Below are 23206 nucleotides of genomic sequence, written 5' to 3' on the forward strand. Positions count from 1 at the left end.
GAGGCTTGATTGAGCATAGTGAAACTTTAAATATTTCAAATATTGGATGACCATAGTTGAACTTGAACCAAATTTGATGTGGTTACCTTTCTTTTTTACTTTGGGGGAGGGGGTGGGATATAATTTGCATACAGTGAAATGCACAGATTTTAAGAGAATAATTCAGTGAGTTTTGACAGATGCAGACATCATGCAACCTATATCAAGATGTAGATTATTCCCACCCCCACAAAAAGATCCTTCATGCCTCCTTCCTGTCAGTCCTCTCTCAGAGGCAAACACGGTTCTGATTTCTTTCACTGTCCATTAGTTTTTTCAGTCTTAAAACTCTATCAATGCAATCATACAATATATACTCTTGTGTCTGGTTTCTTTCAGTATAATGGTTTTGAGGGTCATCCATTTTGTTGGGTTTATCAGTAGTTTCTCACAGGTTGGATTCCCTAGAAAGAGACAAAGCTTAGCATGCAGGGCATTTATTAAGGAGGCCTCTTGGGATCTACAGCTTTGGAAGGGAGGGGAAAGCAGCAGGATTGAGCAGTGGGAGAAGTGAAGCTGTGAAGCAGCCCCAACAGAAAGGTCCATTAACCCACAAGTCACTGTACACAGGTTAACAAGCTGGAAGGGACAGTTCTCAGTTACTCTGCTTTTGCAGGAAGGAAACATTTGACTGAGGTCATGCAAGAAATGTTGCTTAACACTGAGAGTATGGTGGAGAGATACTAAGGTAACCCCCCGATATTCACACCATTGTGTAAGCCCCCTTCCTTGAGAATGCATGGGATCTGGGGCTTGCTTCTAATCAATAGATGATGGCAAGGAGGTGTGCGATTATGTGTGTGTGATTATGTTACATAAGATTACGATGTCTGCCTTGTTAGGAGACCCTCTCTTCTGGGCTTCAAAGAAGCAAATTCATGTTGTGTGCTGCCATGTGGAGAGGGCCAAAAAGTAAGGAACAGAGGGCAACCTCCAACCCACAGCCAGCAGCACACAGAGGCCCTCAGTGTGGCATTCTACAAGGAATGGGATGCTGCCTCAGCCTCACCGGGCTTGGACGCATAGCCTTCCCCAGTTAAGCCTTAGAGGAACCACAGCTCTAGCTGACACCTTGATTGCAGCCTTGTGAGGTCCTGAGTTCTAAGCAGAGGACCCATTGAGTTGTGCCCTAACTCCTGACACACAAAAACTAAGAGATACTCTGTGTTGTTTTAAGTTGCTAAATTTGTGGTAATATTGTTATGCAGCAATAGATAACTAATACGGGTGGGAACACAGATTACTCGAAAGGAAGATCTATTCAGTAAAAATGGAGAACTACAGGAAGCAGAATATATGTGAAATTTAATTTGAATTGATGGAGAGGTGTAAGAGGAACAGGAGAGGTGTAAGAGGAATACATCACCATATGACTGCTTGATTCACAAAACCATACTGTGTATACACCTATGAAGTAGAAACCAAATAATCAGAAGAACAGTGAAATCTTGGGGGCTTCATGTGGGCTTTGGAATACTTTACAGCAAAACAAAATTCACGGCATTTTCTCCTGCTACATATTTGTCTTTTAAAGTATAACAGTAGGGGCGCCTGAGGGGCTTAGTCCCGTTAAGCGCCCAGCTTGGGCTCAGGTCATGATCTCCCAGTTCTTGAGTTCAAGCCCCAAGTCCAACTCACTGCCATCAGTGCAGAGACCTCAGATCCTCTGTCCTCCCTCTCTGTCCCCCCCTGGCTTGTGTGTGTGTGCTCTCGCTCTCTCTCTCTCTCTCTCAAAAATAAATAAACATTAAAAAAAAAAGTATAACAATAAAACTTTCAGGTTAAATTTGCTTCTTTTTGTATACTGAGTTCTCCTTTCCTCTGTAGAAATTTTCTTTGTGCATTCTCATAGGAAGTTGGGGAATGAAAACACTTCAGTGAAAGAACCTCATTGCTTGGAAGAAGGGTGTGTACATTTAAAATGGAATATTCCAAGCCCATGTTGAATGTCTACTTATTAATTGTGTGATTGTATGATTTCTCCCTGAATAAATCTTGTTTTGATGAAAGATGAAGTCTGAACACATGCAGGTGCCTCACCCACCTTCTCAGCTTCCATCAGTATCACCTGTCTGGAGAATGTGTCAACTTCCCTTAACTGAGAAGTAATTTGCAGTTACTGAAAGCCATTTTATATTATAAAGCCTCTTCAACGTACAACTTTCCCTACAGGGTTACGTTACTTGGAGGCATTTCTTAGATTTAGATTTAAGTTTCAATAAAATTAAATACATTTTAAAGAACCAACCTTATAGTTTTGTTTTGTTTTGTTTTTTCCTGTTTTTAAGTACCAGAAGCATAAAAGTAAAGAACAGTTGAAGTTAAGCCTGTTACATATGGGAAACTATTGATTTTGTTTGTGATTCCCTTACGATGCCATTTGGAGTTTTAAAGATACCATTGTACTACAAATAAAAAATATTACAGAGAGATATTTACTCTAAAGGAAACAAAAATAAGCAGTAGATAGGAGTTCTTCATCTGTTTTTAGTTATAGGATGCTGAGCTATTTAATAATGAAAGTGGTTTAAATAATACTAAAAATGCATCGGTATTTTCCCCTGAATGCAAAATAGTAAATTTTAAATTCACCTTTTTAGTAGTGATGTTTCAGCTCTTGTAACTTCCAGGTAGTTCTGTTTTTCATCTTGAATTGTCTTGACTTACATTCCAATGACTTTTTTCATTCAAAAGTATAGAGCCTTCTCTCCTTGAGTCAGCACTTGCTTTTCACATGGATGAATGAAGGTACTGAATATACCAAAGCAGTGAATCACCTCTCTTGGTTTTTAGTTCTTTCATTTGGGCCCTCAGCTTTTTTTTTTTTTTTTTTTTTAACCTTTTAAAAATTCCCTTTCTTCTCTGTTCTTTTTCTTCTTTTCTCTTTTCTTTTTCAGCCACATCAGTTTAGTACTTACCTAATTTATTTGTGTGAGTATATTATTGTTCCCTAAAACAACCAAGTTTCCTTCCTCCCTTCCCTCCTTCCTTCCTTCCTTCCTTCCCTTCCTTCCTTCCTCCCTCCCTCCCTCCCTTCCTTCCTTCCTTCCTTCCTTCCTTCTAAATAAATGCAGTTAGGGCTTTTAATATACCCCTAATTACCACATTAACATCATCCCACATGTTCTGTGATACTTTCACTGTTCTTTAGTCCTAAACATTTTATAAGTTACAAATGGATTTCCTTGTGTTTCTTAGGAGTGCATTTTTTTTTAATTTCCAAAAATATGTGGAAGATGTTTTTGTTTCTGTTTTTAACTCTTTTTCCTATTGATTTCTAAGAAATCAATACATTTAATTACACGATGGTCAGAGATTGTGGATTAATATGAAGTCTTTAAGATTTATTGAGATTTTGCAGTGTTAACTCACTGTATAGTTGCTATTTCTTGAGTACAAGTCTCCACATACATCTCTCGTCAAGCTTGTCAACTGGATTGTTCAAATCCATAACCTTAAAAATACTTCGTCTGCTTGATCCATGCTAATCCAATCTTTCTTACTCTTCTCTATTTCATAGCACTTTTCATCTTCTAAATTGTTATAAAATTTACTGAGTTGTTGTGTTCATTGTTTATTTTCTGTCCTTTTATTGAGATGTAAGCTAGGTGGCTCAGTAGGGTAAGTGTTTAACTCTTGATTTTGGCCCAGGTCATGACTTCACAGGCATGAGATCTGTCTCCACTCTGGTGTGATTTTCTCTCCCTCTCGCTCTGTCCCCTACCCTGCTTGTGTGGGCACATTCTCTCTCAATAAAATAAAGTAAAATGAAATAAAGATAAAATATAAGCTTTATGAATGCAGCTATTTTCACTTTTTGTTTAATTCTGCACATCAGGAATGCCTGGGTGGCTCAGTTGTGAGATCAAGCCCTGCATCGGGCTCCATGTTGAGAGTGGATCCTGCCTAAGGTTTTCTCTCTCTCTCTCTGTCTCTCTCTCTCTCTCTCTCTCTCTCTGTCTCTCTCCCTCCCCGCCCCCTCCCCCACTCACACAAGCTCTCTCTCTCTTTAAAATAAAAATAAATAAATTAAAACCAGATTATAATTCTGTACATCAAATACCTAGAACAGGGCCTAGTACAAAGAAGCAGCATAATAAATATTTGTTAGGTGAATAATGAACCATGAATTTTTATTGATACAGAACTATCACACATATAATATAAATATAAATCTTAGATCTTCCATATTTTCACAGTATAGGAATACAATGAGATAAAGTTATAACCCAAATACCAAGTAACTGGTAAATGGATAAACAAACTTTGGTATAGCCATACCATGGAACGCTACTGAACAAAAAAGGAACAAAATACTGATCCATACCACACAGATGAATGGCAAAAACATTAAGTGAAAGAAGCCAGATATAAAAACCTGCATATGGTGTTACCCATTTATGTGAAGTTTTAGAAAAGTCAAAACTCTAGAGATGGAGAGCAGGTGAGTAGCTGCCCGATGCCAGGGCGCGGGATGGGGATTAACTGCAGGACTTAACAGAACTCCTGAGGGTTCTCAAAGTTTTCTAAAACTTTATTGTAGTGGTGCTTACACAATATTTTTACCAAAACTCCTTGATGAGATTTTAGAGTTTGTAAATTATTCCTCAGACAGCTGTAAGTAATAAATAAACAAATGCACTTAATACTAACCACATATTATCAGAATTTAATCTTTCTTAGATTTAGGAAGCATGTCACAGTTTGGGGGCAACTTCAGAATGAACTGCTGACTGTGTGTTAGAAAGATGCGGCTTTGGCAATTCATAAGGTTCAGAGCCTCCTCTGTAGCAGCCCATTGTTCATCCTTAACTCCTGGTAGAACACATCTCTATCATAGTACTCACTGTTATAATCATTTACCTGTAAGCCACAGTACTCACCCTCCACCATCTACATATACATGGAGACACTGTGGGTTCTGCACCTCGCTCACATCCCATGCACTGGGAGGTGCTCAGCCGAGGTAGTTGAATGACTAGGTGATTATTTAAAGAACGGAATATAAAAGCAAATTTGCAGTCATTGACAGACTTGTTATTATTTTGCTCTGGAGTCCGCATGCTATTATCAGACTCATTCCTATAGTTCTAGATGGATTTTTTAATCCACACTTCAAGTTGCCATAATTACAGAGGTAGTGTAAATGCTTATTCTTTTATTCATTGCCTATGTATTGAATCCCCTCTATGTCCCAGATATTTTGTTAGGTCTTAGGGATGGATGTGACAGTTAACAAAACAAAGATTTGGACCTTACTTTGGGCAATTATTTTCTGTAAATTGGATAGTAGTTATTAAAGATGCCTTTAAGAATTGGTCTCTGTAGATTTCGATCAGTCAAGAATATTAATTTTATAGCAGTTGTCAGAGTTTTAGATACTGTGGATGAGTCATTTGTTTTCCTGGTGAAACAAAGTGTAGCAAATTCACACTATTTCTCCTGGGGTGGAGAAAATTTTTGGAAAAGGAAGTTCCAGGAGCACCCCATAAGGTCTTTATTTTCCAGAACAAAACTTCCAACTGTCCGACTCAATCACTAAGTAAGCACACGTGAGACACAGCACGCCCTCTGCAGAGACTCGCTCTGGGCAAGGCAGGGGCAAGGTATTTTGGTAATCCTAGCTTGAGCAAGCAGTAGAAGGAGAGCTCAGGAAATAAAACATATAAAAATATGAGAACAATAGGAAAGAAAAGCCTGTTTTACAGGTTTGTTTCCTGTTCTAATACTTGTGGAATGTGTTTTTCTGTCCTACTGATGCTTAATATAACTAGAACGCCCAAAGTTGTCATTCTTTTAACCAAAATTCTTCTTTGTCTGTTTATGTTATCATGTTAACACTAAAATCTCTCAGAATTGTCCACGTAAAAGACATAGGAAGCATTTGGCTGCAGTGCTATAGAATAGCCTTTTATTTTATTTTTTTAACGTTTATTTATTTTTGAGACAGGGAGAGACAGCATGAAAGGGAGAGGGTCAGAGAGAGAGGGAGACACAGAATCTGAAACAGGCTCCAGGCTCTGAGCAGTCAGCACAGAGCTCGACGCGGGACTCAAACTCACGGACCGCGCGATCATGACCTGAGCCCAAGTCGGCCGCTTAACCGACTGAGCCACCCAGGCGCCCCTAGAATGGCATTTAAAAAAGTAAACACTAGTTACATGTACAGAATGTCAACTGAAAGTATAAGATCCAATAAAACTTTTATTTGCATTTGAGTAGTTCTGTGTTTCTAGGTAAGCTTCCTTTCGCAAAATGTAGCCAAGTTTTGGAGTAATACAGAGTCTTTAAAAGCTGGCAGACATTCTACTACAAAAGTACCTTAATACTTAAAAATTTTTGCATGTTAGTTTTTAGTTTCTGAGTTATGTATTCTTTTACCTGATTATTAGAATGCCTTGTGTTAAAATAGCCTTCTAACTTTAAAAATTGCCTTCTAGTGTGCTGGCTTTGGCAGGACATGCACTTAAAAAAAAAAAAAAAATGCCCTCTAGCACCTCCATCAGAGGAAGGGAGAAAAAAATTTTCTGCCTTTTAATAAACCTGACAATGAATGGTAGGTAGAAAGAAAATAATTGGCTAAAATAATAGTTTTAGATGACCTGTGAATTTCTATTGTTTCTTCTAGAAAACAAAGCAATACATTGAAAAAATATCCTATTTGGGAAACTACTAAGTTTTAATTACTAAGTTTCCTTTCCTTTTCACTAGGAAAGAGTTTTTCTTTGACTATAATTCCCCTTACTCAGGGAAATGTCAGTAATTCATCGGATTTTCATGGGCAAGTCCAGAAATAAGGGTGACAATTAAGAGAACCTTCATCTACTTCTGACATGGCCACCATCAGCCATATTGCTTCCTGGGCCACCACTGCTCCGACCAACCATCTCGTCTCCTGGGAGTCTGCCTAACCCTTCTTTCCCCCCACAACTGCTGGTTCTCAAAATGGGTCCTGCAGCATCTGGGCAAAGCAGACACCCAGGATGTGTATTCACGGCATTTGTGCTCTTGAGGGAAAAAGAGTGAGATCTCTCTCCCACTCCAAGCTTAGATTAGGCCACCTAGAAAAGGCTGGCAGTCACCTAAATGATAGCATTTGGTAGTGGTGATTGTTCTAATTGTAAACCATCTTCTCTAGCCACCAAATTGTACCTCTACATCTACAGTTTGGACTTTGACCTGGTAGGGTAGGGACTTTTTCACCAGTAGATGGCTAAAGTTGGGGTGCCTGGGTGGCTCAGTTGGTTAAGTGTCCAACTCTTGGTTTCAGCACAGGGCATGATCTCGCAGTTCATGAGTTTGAGCCCCACATCGGGTTCTGTGCTGACAGGGTGGAGCCTGCTTAGGATTCTCTCTTCCCATCTCTCTCTGCCTCTTCCCTGCCCACTCTCTCTGTCTCTCTCTCAAAAATAAAAATAAACTTAAAATTAAAAAAAAAAAATAGGTGCCTAAGTTTAGGTTTCTTTATGCTTTTAACTTCTGTCTAGTAGATATAGTAATTTTCATCCACCAGGGGTGCAGGTGTAACTCTGGTTACCCCAGATAGGAGAACTTCGTAACTCCAAATCAGACAGACCAGTGAAATCAGGGTGAAAATGTAAAATGCTTGAAAACCTTAATATGTACCTATAACCCCTTTGTCAAAAGGCCAACCAGATTCAGGAAGGGGAAATTCTATCTAACTAATCCACTCAATTTAACTTCTTTCTGGAAGTAAATGAATAAATCACAGTTCTTTCAGGGATTGAAAGATACTTAGATTGCAGGGTGGAAAAATCAGTAGATGCCATCATTCTATACTTTTAGGGAGGCTTAACATAGACTGTCCCTCAATTTCGGTCATGGTGTGATCTGATGACAGCATATTGTAAAAGATGAAAGTAGTGGTTTGCTGAAGGCAGCTCATATAGACCTGTTGTGAAATTTCCAGGAATTTTGCAAACTAGTTGACATACATTTTGCAAGCCAGTCAACTGCTTGTTGAATTGGCCATTGTAGGAGTATTTACATTAAGGAAATAAGCAAATACTACATACAAGTCACAAATCAATCTTGTCCCCATCCCCAGACAAACCCGAGTGTTGAGTATTTACCAGGATATCGCTGGATAAGAGTTTGGTTTAGAAATATAGACCAAGGAGCAGGATCAATGGGATGAATGCTGGAGAGTTATAAATAGATGGTTTCCTCAGAATTAGATGTTGGCACTAATTTCGTTTAGCATTTCTATAAACTCTGTGGAAAGAGGTGATATACAGAGAAACGTCCATATTTTTCTGATGACATTAAATGTTCCTACAGTTAAACCATAAACTGTAGGATTAACACCCAGAGCTCTTAGTAAGACTGTTAATTGGCTGACTTATAGATCACATCTCAAGTAAGGCAAAAAAAAAAGGCAATTTGGGGGGAAATTATCTTAAAATACTCTTGTTAGATGATAACTTATAACCTTTACATGATATCCTAAAAATGGAATTTTGGGATTTCTGTAGACTTTCTATGTTCATTAGTATAATTTGTTAGCTGTGACAAAAAGGCAACAAAATAGAATAACTGTCCCACCCTTATAAAGAAACCTGGATACACACTGCAATTTTGGTTGACATGCTTCAAGGATAATGTAATGGAACTGGAAAAGTTTCAGAGAGAAGAGTGTAACCTGATCAGGGGATTATAGGAATCTGAGATGAAGCTAAGATTATATTAACTAGCAAATCCTGAAAGGTTTTAAATAAGGTAAATATAGACGGATTTAGCAAATCCTGAAAGAAGAGAATTATAGAGTACCCCTCTGATGTTTGAAATAAGAATTTGTAGAAGAAATAAAAAGAAACACATTATTGTTTCTCAAGGAAAAGGAGTCATGATAGCAAAAACAGCCTCAAAATTTAACCTTTGTCAATTCAAAAAAAATCATTACATTTACATATTTTAATGTGCAAAATTTACTGTGTATTTCTTCTAACCAATGACCTCCCTTATCAGTTAGGCTCTATTAGTGGAAGGAAGAGTGTGAAGTTCCCTCTTTTCAATTTCAGTTGAGAAAACACTTAACCGTGGATTTTTGTTGTTGTTTTAAGCTAAAGGAATGGAAGAGCCATTATAATTGTTTGCTCTCAATGATGAGCCCCTCAGGTGGGATGTGTTCCCAAAATACAACAGTTTTGCACATTATAAAGAAATTTAGTTGATTGATTTCATTGTACTAATTAGAACTCACATCTTGGTTAATCCTCAATTTCTTTAAAAAACTTCAGGTTTCTTAAGAATGCATTAGGCAAAGAGAAGTAGATAATTGACCACACTATTCTAGGGGGGTGGGGAATCTCCACAATAGACAGCTGTTTGGGTGTGAAAAAAATAGGGCAATTTACATAATTGTGATTAAACAGACAAGCAAATGTCTTTCAAAAAATTAAGCAAGGCTGTGTGTGATCTTAATAAAACAAACTTCAGAAAAAAAGATTTTTGGGGGCGCCTGGGTGGCTTAGTCAGTTGAGCATCCGATTTCGGCTCAGGTCATGATCTTATGGTTATTGAGTTCAGCCCCACATCAGGCTTTGGGCCCACAGCACGGAGCCTGCTTCAGATTCTCTCTCTCCCTCTCTCTATGTCCCTACCCCGCTAGTGCTCTCTCTCAAAAATAAATAAATATTAAAAAAAGATTTTCATGTTTAAGGTATTAAATAACTTAAATTTATTATTTTATATTATATATGTTATATAGTTTTTTAATAGTTTAGAGTTGAAGATCTAGGATAATCTAAAAAGTGAAAGCTGTGGCAAGTGACCTAAATGTATCGCAGTTATTTTTTTTTTCATGAAATACATGCATTCAGAAAAATGCACAAATTATGCATGTGTACAGCTCAGTGAAATTTTATAAAGTGAACACATTTATGTGACCACCACACACCCAGTCTAATGGCTATGTGCGCATGTGTGTGCATTACATATATTATATACATATATATGCAGTGCACTACATATACATATAATCTATAGATTACACATCGATTGTTAATACCAAGAGTATTTACCTGTATTCATATTTTTAAGAAGTTGGGGGTTCAGATTTAATTATGGGAGGATTTAATTCGACTTCTAGGGAGTATTAGCTTTTAAAATAAATTACCCATTGTTTTTGTTGTTTTCACCTTTTGTATATTTTAAACCCCTTGTATGTTTATACCCCTTGTATATTTTAAACCCATTACCCCAAGGTTTCAGAGAGTTCACAGTGATTCTTTTTTAAAAAAAAATTTTTTTTAATGTTTATTTATTTTTGAGAGGGACAGAGTGTGAGTGGGGGAGGGGCAGACACAGAATCTGAAACAGGCTCCAGGCTCTGAGCTGTCAGCACAGAGCCTGACGTGGGGCTCAAACTCACAGACTGTGAGATCATGACCTGAGCCGAAGTTGGCCACCCAGCCGACTGAGCCACCCAAGCGCCCCCACGGTGATTCTTTTTAAAGGTAGGAGAGGTGAGCATCCTGGCGCTTAGATGGTAGACAGCAAAGTGTATCCTTAGCTGATTTCACACTTAGATCCATCTTTCAGATTTATTGTTCTCCGTAACTGAGGACACGAATTTTTTTTTATTGTGTTTGTTAAAAGGAAGATAATTTTTTAAAGGAGAAAAGCCCTACACAGAGCAGACATCAAACAGTGCTGCAAGACTGCTAACAGAATGTGAGGACGAAACCAACTTTAAAGAAACAAATTTTGTTAAATTAAGTACCGTGACTAAGTACTTTAATTCCTTTTCTTCCAGCCCTAAAGGATCATTTGACATTGAACCTTTTAAGTTAAACGGGAGTCGCCTGAACTCTCTACTACCCTGGGGGGTGGGGGGGGGGGGGGTGCCGGTCTCACAGCCCCCGCGGGCGCCGCGGGACCGGCCGGGGGCCTCTCTCCTCCCCACTACTTCGTCCCCCTGCGCCCATTCCCCTCTTCCCCTCCCCCTCGCCCTCTCCCCTCCCTCCTCCCCCGTGACCCCTGACCCCAGCTAATCTGCATAGAGGAATGACAGGCATCCGCTGGGCAGGATCCGCCTCGCCGGCTGCGGCCGGCCGGGCTGGGAGACCCGCGCCGGGGAGAAGGTGAGGGGATCTGGCGGGCAGCTCCGCACAGCCCGGAAAATGAGCGCTTGGAAACCTGCCTGCGAGCGGACCCATGATCGAAGGACCAAAGGAGCCGCGTGATCGCCGGACCTGGCCCCACGACCCCAGACATGGGCCAGACCTCGGTCTCCACGCTGTCCCCGCAGCCCAGCAGCGGTGAGTCCCGGGCGCACGGAGCGCCCCGGCCGCGCGGGCGCTGGGCTTGCTCAGGGCAGCTGGGACGGCCGAGGGCTCGGCGGCACGTCGGGCTGTGCCCGAACCCGCCAAGTCCGTCGGAGAAACCCGAGAGGTAGCGCTCCCCCAAACTCTTTGTCGTGGAGAAGTGGAATGCGTTTTGGGATCCAGCCGATTTTACCTTAAAGGCACAGGCTCCATTTTCCACACGAGATGCCTCGCCTGGGTGTTTATCTGAATTTCTTCGGAGCCTGAAAGTTACGAGAAACGCCATTTGCGTATTGCGGTGTTTTTTAGAACGGGAAACTTAGAGAGCTAGATAAACGTGCCAACAGGTTTTTCTGTATTTACGCTTGGCTTGCGAACAGACTAGAACCGAATTCTTTCAAGCTTGTCAACTGATTTATGGTTTGTTTTCGGAGTAGACGTGCTGATTGCCTCCTCTAATCCTGGCAGAACTCTGAATACTTAGAAACTAACTTTAAAAAGGCTTAATCGTTTCAAAAGATAATCTGTTTTATGTTAGACCCCAAAGCTACAAAACTGGGGAAACATACCTCACCAACTCAGTTACCGAGGGCTGAAAGTTCAGTTTATGGAAGGAATCGTGTGTAACGTTTCTAAGTTACAATCCTCTGTTTTAAGTTGGGTTGGTTTTTTTTTTTTTTTTTTTTTCCATTTTCTTAAAAAAAAGGGAAGGAAGGTACGTTTGGCATTTCTCCAGCAGGGTGGGTAGGGATAAACAACTTTTTGGTGGCGTTATTTGTAATTGGGTAATGAAATAAATTTAAAAGTATTATTTTGATATTTTTTTCCATCAACATTAAAAAAAAAAAAAACAACCTCAAAGGGGCCATTTACGTTATTCCTTGAGATATCTGATACACTTTTCAAATTGTGTAAACATTAACAGGATCTTGCTGAAAGGAAGTGACAGGGCACAGATGAAGGTTTTTTTAATCAGCTCCAGGATGTCTCCAGCTAGATAGCATTCTATCATTCCAACTTACCCCCACATGGGTTTGTTTATACTGCGCTGCTTCACACCCTGAAAAATCACAAGCTTTACTAGCGCTTATGTTAATGTCGCCAAAGGAGGAACCCTCTACAAAGGAGAGAAATCAAAATCCAAGACTAGATCACACCTTTCCTTCTTGTTAATGACAAGGGTTATACAATGCACCAGAACATCAGAGACTTCGTATTGACGCCTTTGGGAATGGGATGGGTGGGATGGGGAAGGGGGGGTGTTGATTAGGATCTTAATTTTAGTAAACTATCTTGTGCAAATGACGCTTAGTTTCCTTTGTCTTACTTTAAAAAACAGTGTGGCTTCTTTCATTGTAAGGAAGAATTTATATTTTATATTTCTGCACTGGTAAAGCATAGAATTGAATCCGTACTCAAATACAACAGCTATAAAGTACGCCCAGGACTTAGTTCTTTTGCTGCAAAATATTGTTGGGATTAATATTAGAAAAGTGAATTTTGCCTTTACAAAGGGCAAGGAATATTGCATAACTGATCACTAAGAAGCAGAATAGAATCTTAAAATATGACTGTTCTAGCTCTTACCCAGTATAGCGAAAAATGCCCAGATTGCTATAATTCCCTATAAAGTGACTAATGTTGAGAAATTGTGCAAACCGATTTATATAGAAAGTGAGTTAAAATAAAAAGTTATGCTTGACCACAGAAGATGTTTGATTTGGGCTTTTGTAAAATAATCATTACAGGCCACAAGTTAGCTTGCTTTTCACTCTTGATTTTAGGCTCTTTTGAACCTTTCAGCTTAGGGCTGCATCTATTTCTCGAAGTTTTAGGAAGACCATTAATCATTATTTCTATTTTTTAAAAACAGCTGTATTGACATAATTACCATACCATACCAAACTCACCCACTGAAAATGTACACTTCATTATTTTTTAGTATATTCGGTGTTGTGCAACCATCAGTCTCTTTTACCATCCCTCTCAACCCCCAGCCCTAAATAACAAATCTTCTCTGCTTATTCTGAACATTTCATATAAATGGAATCATAACATCACATGGCCTTTTGTGACTGACTTCTTTCACTCAGCATAGTGTTATCAAGGGCCATCCATGTTGTAGCATGTATCAGTCCTTCATTTCTTTTCATTGCCGGGTAACATCCCACTATAGGAATATACCACATTTTCTCTCTCTTTCCATCAGTTGATGGACATTTAGGTTATTTCTAGGTTTTGGTTCTATGAAGAGTGCTGCTATGAACTTCATGTACAAGTTGTTGGTGAACATATGTTTTCATTTCTTTTTGGTATATTTCTAGGAGTAGAATTGCTGGGCCACATAGTAATCCTATGTTTATGTTATGTTTTAAGGAACTGCCAGTTTTTCAAAGCAGCTGCTGTACCATTTTACATTCCCTCCAGCAGTATATGAAGTTTCCAGTTTCTCTACATCCTTGCCAATACTTGTTATTTATCTTTTTGATTTTAGCCATCCTGGTAAATGTGAAGTTGTATCTCATAGTGGTGTTGATTTGCATTTTCCTAATTACTATGACATTGAGCATCTTTTTCACGTACCTGTTGGCCATCCCATATGTCTTCTTTGGAAAAATGTCTATTCAGATTCTTTGCCCAATTTTAATTAGGTAATTTGACTTCCTATTTTTTTTTAATGTTTATTTATATTTGAGAGACAGAGAGAGAGACAGACAGACAGAGACAGAGCATGAGTCAGGGAGGGGCAGAGAGAGACAGAGACAGAATCCCAACCAGGCTCCAGGCTCTGAGCTGTCAGCACAGAGCCTGATGCAGGGCTCAAACTCACAAGCCATGAGACCATGATCTGAGCCAAAGTCGGACGCTCAACTGACTGAGCCACCCAGGTGCCCCTTGACTTCCTGTTATTGGGATAAAAGAATTCTTTATATACTGGAGATAAGTCATTACCAGATATGTGATTTACAAATACTTTCTCCCATTCTGTGGGTTGTCTTTTCACTTTCTTGATATGGTTTGCAATTCAGAATTTTGAAATTTTGATTATTTCCAGTTCACCTTTTTTTCTTCTCTTTGTATTTTTGGAGTCTTATCTAAGAAACCATTGCCTAACCAATGTCAAGAAGATTTACACCTAAGTTTTCTTCTAAGAGTTTTATAATTTTAGCTCTTACATTTAGGTCCGTGATACATTTTTTTAAACTTTTATTTATTTATTTTGAGAGAGAAAGAGTGAGAATGTACACGCTTGAACAGGGGAGGGGCAGAGAGGGGGGGACAGAGGATCCAAAGCCGACTCTGTTGCAACAGCAGGGAACCCAGTGCGGGGCTTGAACTTACAAACTGTGAGATCATGACCTGAGCTGAAGTCTGGCACTTAACAGACTGTGAGATCATGACCTGAGCTGAAGTCTGGCACTTAACAGACTGAGCCACCCAGGTGCCCCTAGATCTGTGATCTGTTTTAAGTTAATTTTTATGTGTGGTGTATTGTAGGGTTCTAATTTTCATTCTTTTGCATGTGGATATCTAGTTGTCAAGCACCATTTGTTGAAAAGATGACTCTTTCCCTATTGAATTGTCTTGGCACCTTGTCACAAATCAGCTGACAGTAAATGTAAGGTTTATTTCTGAACTTCTATCCTGTTGATCTACATATCTATTAATATGCTGTGCTGTCTAGATTACTATAGCTCTGCAGCAAGTTTTGAAACAGAAAAGTGTCTTCTAACTTTGTTCTTCTTTTGCAAGATTTTTTGCCATCCTAATCTCCTTGCATTTTTATATAAATCTCACATTCAGCTTGTCAGTTTCTGCAAAAAAGCCAGCTGGGAGTTTGATGGGGATTGTGTTGAATAATATTGTTCTCTTAACAATGTGAAGTCTTTCAGTCTGTAAACACGAACATCTTTCCATTTATTTAGATCTTATTTAGACCTTATTTAGATCTTATTTAGAAGTTTAGATCTTATTTAGAAATCTTCCTTAATTTCTTTCCACGGTGTTTTGTAGTTTTCAGCATAGAAGTCTTGCTCCTTCTTTGTTAAATTTATCCCTGCATATTTATTATTTTTGATGCCACTATAAATGAAATTATATTCTTATTTCATTTTGAGAACGTTGTCTGCTAGCATATAATATGCAAAAATTAATTTTTACACATTCATCTTATACCCTACAAACTTGTGGAACTCATTTTTTGGTCCCGATAGTTTTTCAGTGCATTCCTTATTATTTCTATATATAACATTTTATGTGCAAATAGAGATAATTTTACTTCTTGTTTTCCAATCTGAAGATCTTTTGTCTTCTTTTCCTTGTCTAATTGCCCTCACTCATTATACACTATCATGTTAAATACAAGTGCCAAGAGTGGACATTCTTTCTTTTTCTTTTCATATAACAGAACATTTAATTACATTGGTTTTCTATCACCACACTAGTCATTTAATAATGATTATATTGGCCATTTCCATTGGTTGGCAGGAGGCTCTTCCTCTAAAGGCTACCTTGATTTCCACTGTATCATTTTTCTGGCCAGACTTAGTTCATTTTCAGCCTGAAGAATCGCTCCTATAGTTGGCCACCCTGAAGTTGGTCTTTGAATTTCTTAACACCTGATTCTGCTTTAACCATATTCAGCTTCTCATTTGTAATCTATTCTGTATACTTTCTATATGCTGTATTTTTAGGAATTTGCTGAAGAACATTGAGAAACTTTACAATATTCTTAGCCTCTCGTGTGACTCTGACATCTAGCCAGTCCCACAAGGCTGATGGTCTTTTATAGCAAACCCACCATGACAGAGCCCAAGGGTGAACATTCTTGTCTTCTTCCTGATCTAAGGGGGAAAACAATCAGTTTTTACCATTTAGTGTCATGTTAGTTGTGGGCTTTTCATAGATGCCCTTTATCAAAAGGTTCCCTTCTATTCCTAGTTTGGGAGCATCTTTATCATGCAAGAGTCAAAGACTTTTTTTTTTTTTTTTTTTTTTGTGGCTCTCTTGAGATGATTGTGTGTTTTCTGTCCTTCATTCTATTAATATAGCATTAATTGATTTTCAGATGTTGAACCAAGTTTGCATTCCTGGAATAGAGCTTACTTGGGTATGGTGTATAATCCTTTTATGTGTTGCAGGATTTGGTTTGCTAGTATCTCATTGAGGACTAGATCCATTATTTCTAAGCACAGGCTAAACGGATATGTCACCAAATAGGGTGGTTTTAGTACCCTCTGGCCTCATGCCCTAGAAGCATTGAGACTTCAGTATTCCCCTCGCCACGTATAAGGCATGCTAGATTGGACACAATAAATGTTTGTTGAATGTATGACTGAATCAACGATATTGTCAATGAACAGCCCAATTGCTTTAAGCCAATGATCATATGAATGAGAGTTATGTTTGTTTGTTTTTTACATCAAGAATTTTGTTGTTACTCTGGCTCTGTTGTCTGAAGGGTGGTATCTGAATCTAGTAGCTGTTTCTTCAGCACCCCCCCCCCCCCCCCCCCCCCCGAGGCTCCGCCTCAGCCCTTGAGTTAAAAGGGCAGAGAAAGCCACTCTTTGATTTTGGGGAGACAAAGGAATGAGTGAATAAAGTTTGCATATCGCATCTAGGCCATGATGGGATCTATATGTATTTGTGTTTCTAGGTTTTCATATTTTGGTCAGGGATTTATATTTTTTCTGCACAGAATACTTATCCATTTCTGTGTAAACCTGGATCTCTGTAAGAAGAAATCATGAAAGCAAAAAGGATAGAGTTTAATTGCCTTAATGAAAATAACATGCCACATGGTCAAAGGTCAAACTTTACAAGGTGATTCAGGCTAAAAGTGAGTTTGACTCCCCCCCCCCCCCCCCCCCCCCCCCAGACCTCAGTCTCTTACCAATTATAACCTGGAATGAACAACTCTTTTCCCCCCCATTTCAGACAGTTTTCATTCAAGTATTTATCTTTATCAAAACACAAGCAAGACATCCTACATTTACTGCTCTAGAGTTTGAGCTTTTCATGTAATATAACTTCAAAATATTTCCATATCAATCTCTTTAATCTATTATTATTATTATTATTATTATTATTATTATTATTTGAGAGAAAGCACACGCGCGTGGGTGCGGGGAGGGGCAGAGGGAGAGAGAGACAGAGACAGAGACAGAGACAGAGACAGAGAACAGGGCTCACCCAAAGTGGGGCTTAAGATCATCCAGTGTGGGACTCGAACTCACAAACTGTGAGATTATGACCTGAGCCAAACTCAGATGCTTAAGGATTGATCCACTCAGGCACCGAATCTCTTTAATCTTATAAACAAGCAATTTTATAATCTGTAGGTATATCATGCTTTTTAAAAGAACTTAATGTTTTTATACTTTAGGTTTGTATTTTTAGATTGTTTTGGGGTTCTTTTATGTATGTGCTATGATGAAAAATGCTGAAATGCACATCTTTATCTGAACATCTTGAACTACGTGTACCAATAAAATCCTAGAATTGTAGAGTCAAAAGATTTTTATATTTCATTTTAGTAGACTTTGCCAAATTACTCTCAAAGAGGCTGCTTAGTATATGAGAATTCCATTTTTGAACTCTTCACCAACACCACAGGAGTATCAGGGTTTCTCTTAGACCGTATAGTGCTTTGTGAGAAACTGAAGTCCCTCCCTCTGGTTGAGGCCGCCCTGCAGGCACATGATTTAACAAGTGGAACATTAGCAGGAATTGAGTCCCAACATACCCCCTTGGCTAGATGTCCTTGTGCAGTGAACACTGTACACGACTGTACCTGACCACAATGTTATGCATAATTAATTTGCAAAAACCCATGTCAGTCGATATGCAAAAAGGGATATCTCACTTTGATTATGAGTGAAGTGGGGTATTTGTATTTCTTTTTCTCTGAATTGTTTATAGCCTTATTTTATGTTTTGTTGCAGCTTTTTGTGGAGATTTTTTTAAAGGAGATTAGCCTTGTGCTTATATTTTTCTATGTTATTCTTACCTCTTAAATTTATTTTTTTTCATATAAAAACTCCTGTTTTTACATAGTCAAATTTATCAGTCCTTTTCCTTTTTACAAACTAAAGAGTCACGCTTTCCTTTTCTATTTTTCTTGTATTTGAATATTGGATCTCTGTAACTTATTCTGATTTAAAGTGAATGCTTTAATGATATTTTAAAAACGTATGCATAGCTAAGAGCCCCATCATCAGAAAATTGAAAAAGGAAATCATAAACCTGACAAAATATTTGCATTAAATATATTGAAAACAATAATTAATATCTTTATGGACTAAGGCCCTTAAAAATCAGTAAGAAAAAGAAATCAATAAGAAACTGAACTCACTGTAGGAACTATTAAAAATTTTTAATCTCCTCACAACATCAATTTTATTAATATCCCCATTTTCCAGATGAGGAAAACTGAAGCATAAGAGTTACCTTGCCCACATTACTTAACCAAAGAAGAGACATAATTTACCAATTGGTATATGAAATAGTTTTAGCAATTCAATGAAAAAAAAAAAAAAGAAAAGATGCTATCGATCACGTATGCACTGAGCAAGGATTAGAATGATTCTCAGATGATTGTCTTGTGATAGTTTAAATTGGTACAACCTATCAGAAGAGCAGCTTGATGATTAAAAACCTTAAAATGTGCATACACCCAGACCCAGCAGTTCCACTTTTAGGAGCATATTGTAAAGGAAATAATTACTTGCTCACTGGGGTAATGTTTATGAAAGCCAAAAATTGGAAATAGCAGTTGAACACCAAGAAATGTTTTCAGTTATGTGGGAAACAATCATGTGATGGAATAAGCTACTTAAAAATGGTGTAAAACATAATTTTGAAAAGTGATTTATATAATAAATAATATAAAAATGCAGGTTTAAAATAATGATTCTATTTTTAAAATATGTGCATGAAGACAAATCTACACAGAGAGAGAGGAAATTCATTTATGAGGAATAGTGTGGTAGCTTCTGCTTTCGTCTGCTTTGGACATGATCGTGGCCAGGGATTTCATATCCAGGGTCTGCCGGGACCTCCGCTGGAATTAAAGCCATGAGTTGCCCTGTAACCGTATTGGCTTTTCTCTAGCTGGCATGAAATCAACTCAGTTTTAAAATCATTGACTGTTTTGCAGCCACTTTATTTTTTCTTGTGAATTCCATGATGAAAACAAAAATATAGGTCCTTATAGCCATCTTCTCTTGGGGGTTAATTTTCTTCTTAGTCTGTTTGATCATAATGCAAATGTCCCTCACTTGGAGAGAAAATGAGCAAAAATTTGAATTTCATTTACTTCTCTTTGGTCCACAGCTCATCAGGTCTGGTCAATAAGTAATATTCCAAATATTTTTAGCTTAAATATATTTTATCTTCCAAAGTCTGAGAGGATAACAATCAGTGGGGGAGTCAGACTTCACCTTTTGCCTACTTAATGCAGGAGGGCAGGAGATAAGGACTCTGGGTTGTTGATCCTCTAAATAAGCCTCTTTAACTTGAATAAAGGAGAAGTTCCAACACCCTTTCTGGTCTTGAGGGACTTCAGTGTAATGGGCTAACTGCCCATTCTTGGGAGTCTGTATTCTTGGGAGTAAAGATTCATATTTAGTGGGGACTCAACTTACGTAAAAGTGTTCTTGAGGTAGAAATAGTCTTAAGCAAATAAACACTTCTGGTCCACTCTCTATCCCACCGCTATCTGAGCAGGGAACCCAAACCAAAAACAACAGTTTTTGTTCCCCAGAAGGGAATGGGCAAATAACATTGCTTTTAAAAGTTTGCTCTGTTATCGTTTATATTTGCTTATGCCTCCATTTATTTTTGTTTCAAGGGGCTGGATGTTTTTATTCATATAAACCTTCTGGCAAGTATAACATTTCAGCCATTAACACTAAGGGAATTTTGGTTGACAAAGGAGGGACTTAAGTGGTGTTTTGCTTAGGAATAACCTGGAAAGCTGTGCCGGTATGTGCTTGGTGAATATATTCCTGCAAATTGGCTCATTTTGTAAGGTGTTACTGGCACACCTGGGTGACTCAGTCGTGGACTGACTCTTGATTTCAGCTGAGGTCATGATCTGGCTCTTTGTGAGTTCCAGCCCCCCCCCCCCCCCCCCCCCCCCCCCCCCCCCCCCCCCCGCATAGGGGCTCAGCGCTGAAAGCACAGAGCCCGCTTGGTATTCTCTCTCTCTCTCTCTCTCTCTCTCTCTCTCTCTCTCTCTCTCTGTCTCTCTCTCTCACTCCCCCCCCCCCGCCTCCCTCTCCCTCTCTCAAAATGAATAAACATTTCTAAAAATTAAAAAAAATGAAGTGATTACACGGAAGATTCTGTGCTGGGCCATGGGGGAAGATTCAAAGGGAAATCATACACAGCCCCTGCCCACAAGGGTCTGTGCTTAGTGGAGATGGGCAGAAAGGAAAGTGGGAGGAAAGGGACCCCTGGAGAATTGTGGGGACAAATGAGGGAGTCCAGAAAGTACAGAATGGGGACAAGAATTCTGGCTCTGAAAGGCAAGAAGGACGCAGGCGGTGGGAAGCACTGAAGGTTTTTTATCAAATGAGAAATGATTACAGCTTTGCCCCAGGGGATGAATCTGCCTGCCGAGCACGCAGTATGGATTTCCTGGGGGAGACGTCCCCACGGCCAAGAGGTCCGCTAGGATAATCCAGCAAGGTGGAGTGAACTCCCGACCTGGGGGGTGGCTGGAGAAATGGGAGCGGGGTGATGCCCCGCTGTATCTGCAGCTCTGCTCTCACCTTGCGCTCTAAGCTCAGATATGCTAGAGCCTGTGGGGCAGGTCTGCTTGGGTCCTTAATGGGCATCCTACATAAGAGGTCTAAACAGAAAGCTTGAGTTCACCCGCCAAATCCCTTCTCCCCTGAACTTTCTGCATGTCACCAAATAATACCTCCAGCCACCTCGTGCATTCTAGCTGGAAGTTGAGGAGGCCTCCTTGAGTCTTCCCTTCCCCTCCTCACCGAACCATCCACGTGTCCTGTACGATTTCCTTTCCCAATGTCTCTCTAGTCCACCCACTTCTATCTCCACTGCCACCATCCAGGCCCTGACCACAGTCATTGCACAACCGTAGTGAGGTGGAGCTGGTCTCCTGCTTCTGTTCTCAGCCTTCTGCAATTCACGTTCCACACAGCAGCCAAAGTAATGTTTTAAAACATAAATCACATCACTTCCTTACTCACTGCCTTCCTGCGTCTTCCCATTGCCCTTAGAATGAAATCCAGATTTCTTACTCTGGCCCACAAGGCCACAGGATCCTCTCTGATCCTTGGCCCCTGCCCCTCCCCCACACCCCCTCGTGCCACAGTCTTACTCCCTTTTCCAGTCACCAGACAAGCCTTGCTTGTTCTTACCTGTGACCTTGGAAGTTGCTGCTCCCTCTTTGTCTGGGATGAAAGGGACGCTCTCTGGCTAGCTCTTTCCAAAGAGTACTCCTTCAGTTGCCAGCTTCATGGAGACCTTCCTTGTCCAGCCCTCTTCAGAGAAGCCTGCCTAGCTCCTCAAGCCGCAGTTCTTTCTCCTTCTTTGCTTTTATCTCGCAGATAATCCTGCTTTTTTCTTTAAATATTTTTTTAAAGTTTATTTGTTTATTTTGAGTATGCCCTGCGTGCAAGCCAGAGTGGTGGGGGGGTGGAGGTGGGGAGAGGGGCAGAGAGAGAGTATCCCAAGCAGGCTCCAAGCTATTCAGCAGGGAGCCCGATGCGGGGCTAGATCTCAGGAACCATGAGATCATGACCTGAGCCGAAATCAAGAGTCAGATTCTTAGCCAACTGAGCCACCCAGGTGCCCCTATCCTGCTTCTTTACATGTTTCTTTTTCAATACCTCCTTCACTAGAACCTAGGCTCCAGAAGCTAAGGGACCTTATCTTGTCCCCTAATCTGCCTTAATCTGAGGTATATGCTTGACACAACTATTGAATAAATGAACAGCCCTTTTTGGCCAGTTCAGATATTAGTAGAGTGATAGGCATTGAGTGAAAAGTTAAGTAGTGTCCAAGAAACCTGCAGTTGTTTAAATGGATTCTTCAGTATTTACCTCCAGTCTCTAAATAGCACGCTTACTTGTTAATTATCGATTGTTCAGTTTGACACATTGTCACTGAACTCACAGTTTGGAAATTGAAGATACAGCTTCGTTTTTCACCCTTTCTCTGACCCCTGCCAACCCACTCCCCTCCATCACACATTTCCCTACTGTTCTCATCCTCCCAGCGTTCTTCCACTGTACTTTTGATTAGAACAGTATTCTGTGTAACTGTGTAAAAAGTTGATGATAGCTAAGCCTGTGGTAAACCATGATTACTTTTTCTTTCCTGCATGGCTTTTGCTTTCCTTACTGGTATTTTTGTTTGCTTGCTAAGGGTCCTGCATACTCATCCCCAAATCTTCCCCCAGTTATGTAAATCTCTTCTCGGCATGCTCAAACACTTTTGTTATTCTGTCAAGTTCATCTTGAAGAACTGTAACCAAATTGGACTGTGGCTTCCTCTAAGCTTGCTGCCTATTTCCCTGGATCTCTCTTCACATCAGGCTGGGGAGTCTTTCCACTTACGTCTGGTGTTGGACGTTTAGATTCCTAGATCAACGTCTATTTTTTTCTGGGTCTATTTCCTTATTTAGACAGAGCACACAGGTAGCTTCTTGAGAAAAGCTCATGGGGCATGGTTTTTTTGAGACCTACTATATAAGAAGGCATCTTTAATTTTGTCTTTCTACTTGCTCAGTAGCTTGGCTGGGTCGTAAGGCAGCGAGGCAAACTTAACTGTAATATATAAAAATATCCACTGCCACTTATAATTAATCACCATTAACATTTTCTCTTCATGTAGAATAATTTTTT

The 23206-nt window shown here is 39.5% G+C and overlaps 1 protein-coding gene and 1 pseudogene across 6 annotated transcripts in view; one reads left to right on the plus strand and one right to left on the minus strand.

Annotated features, from left to right (window-relative positions):
• Positions 1-11077: 11077 nt before the first annotated feature.
• Positions 11078-23206, plus strand: part of PHACTR2 (phosphatase and actin regulator 2) — a 135805-nt gene continuing 123676 nt past the window's right edge. For all 6 annotated transcript variants that reach the window (XM_042939983.1, XM_042939984.1, XM_042939987.1 and 3 more), the window contains exon 1: positions 11078-11321. In XM_042939983.1, coding sequence (XP_042795917.1) covers positions 11276-11321 — 46 coding nt within the window. In that variant the 5' untranslated portion in view covers positions 11078-11275. The remainder of the gene's footprint in view (positions 11322-23206) is intronic.
• On the minus strand, positions 15478-16818 carry LOC122220453 (annotated as a pseudogene).

The sequence above is a fragment of the Panthera leo genome, chromosome B2 (assembly GCF_018350215.1).
Source record: "Panthera leo isolate Ple1 chromosome B2, P.leo_Ple1_pat1.1, whole genome shotgun sequence".
Taxonomy (NCBI): domain Eukaryota; kingdom Metazoa; phylum Chordata; class Mammalia; order Carnivora; family Felidae; genus Panthera; species Panthera leo.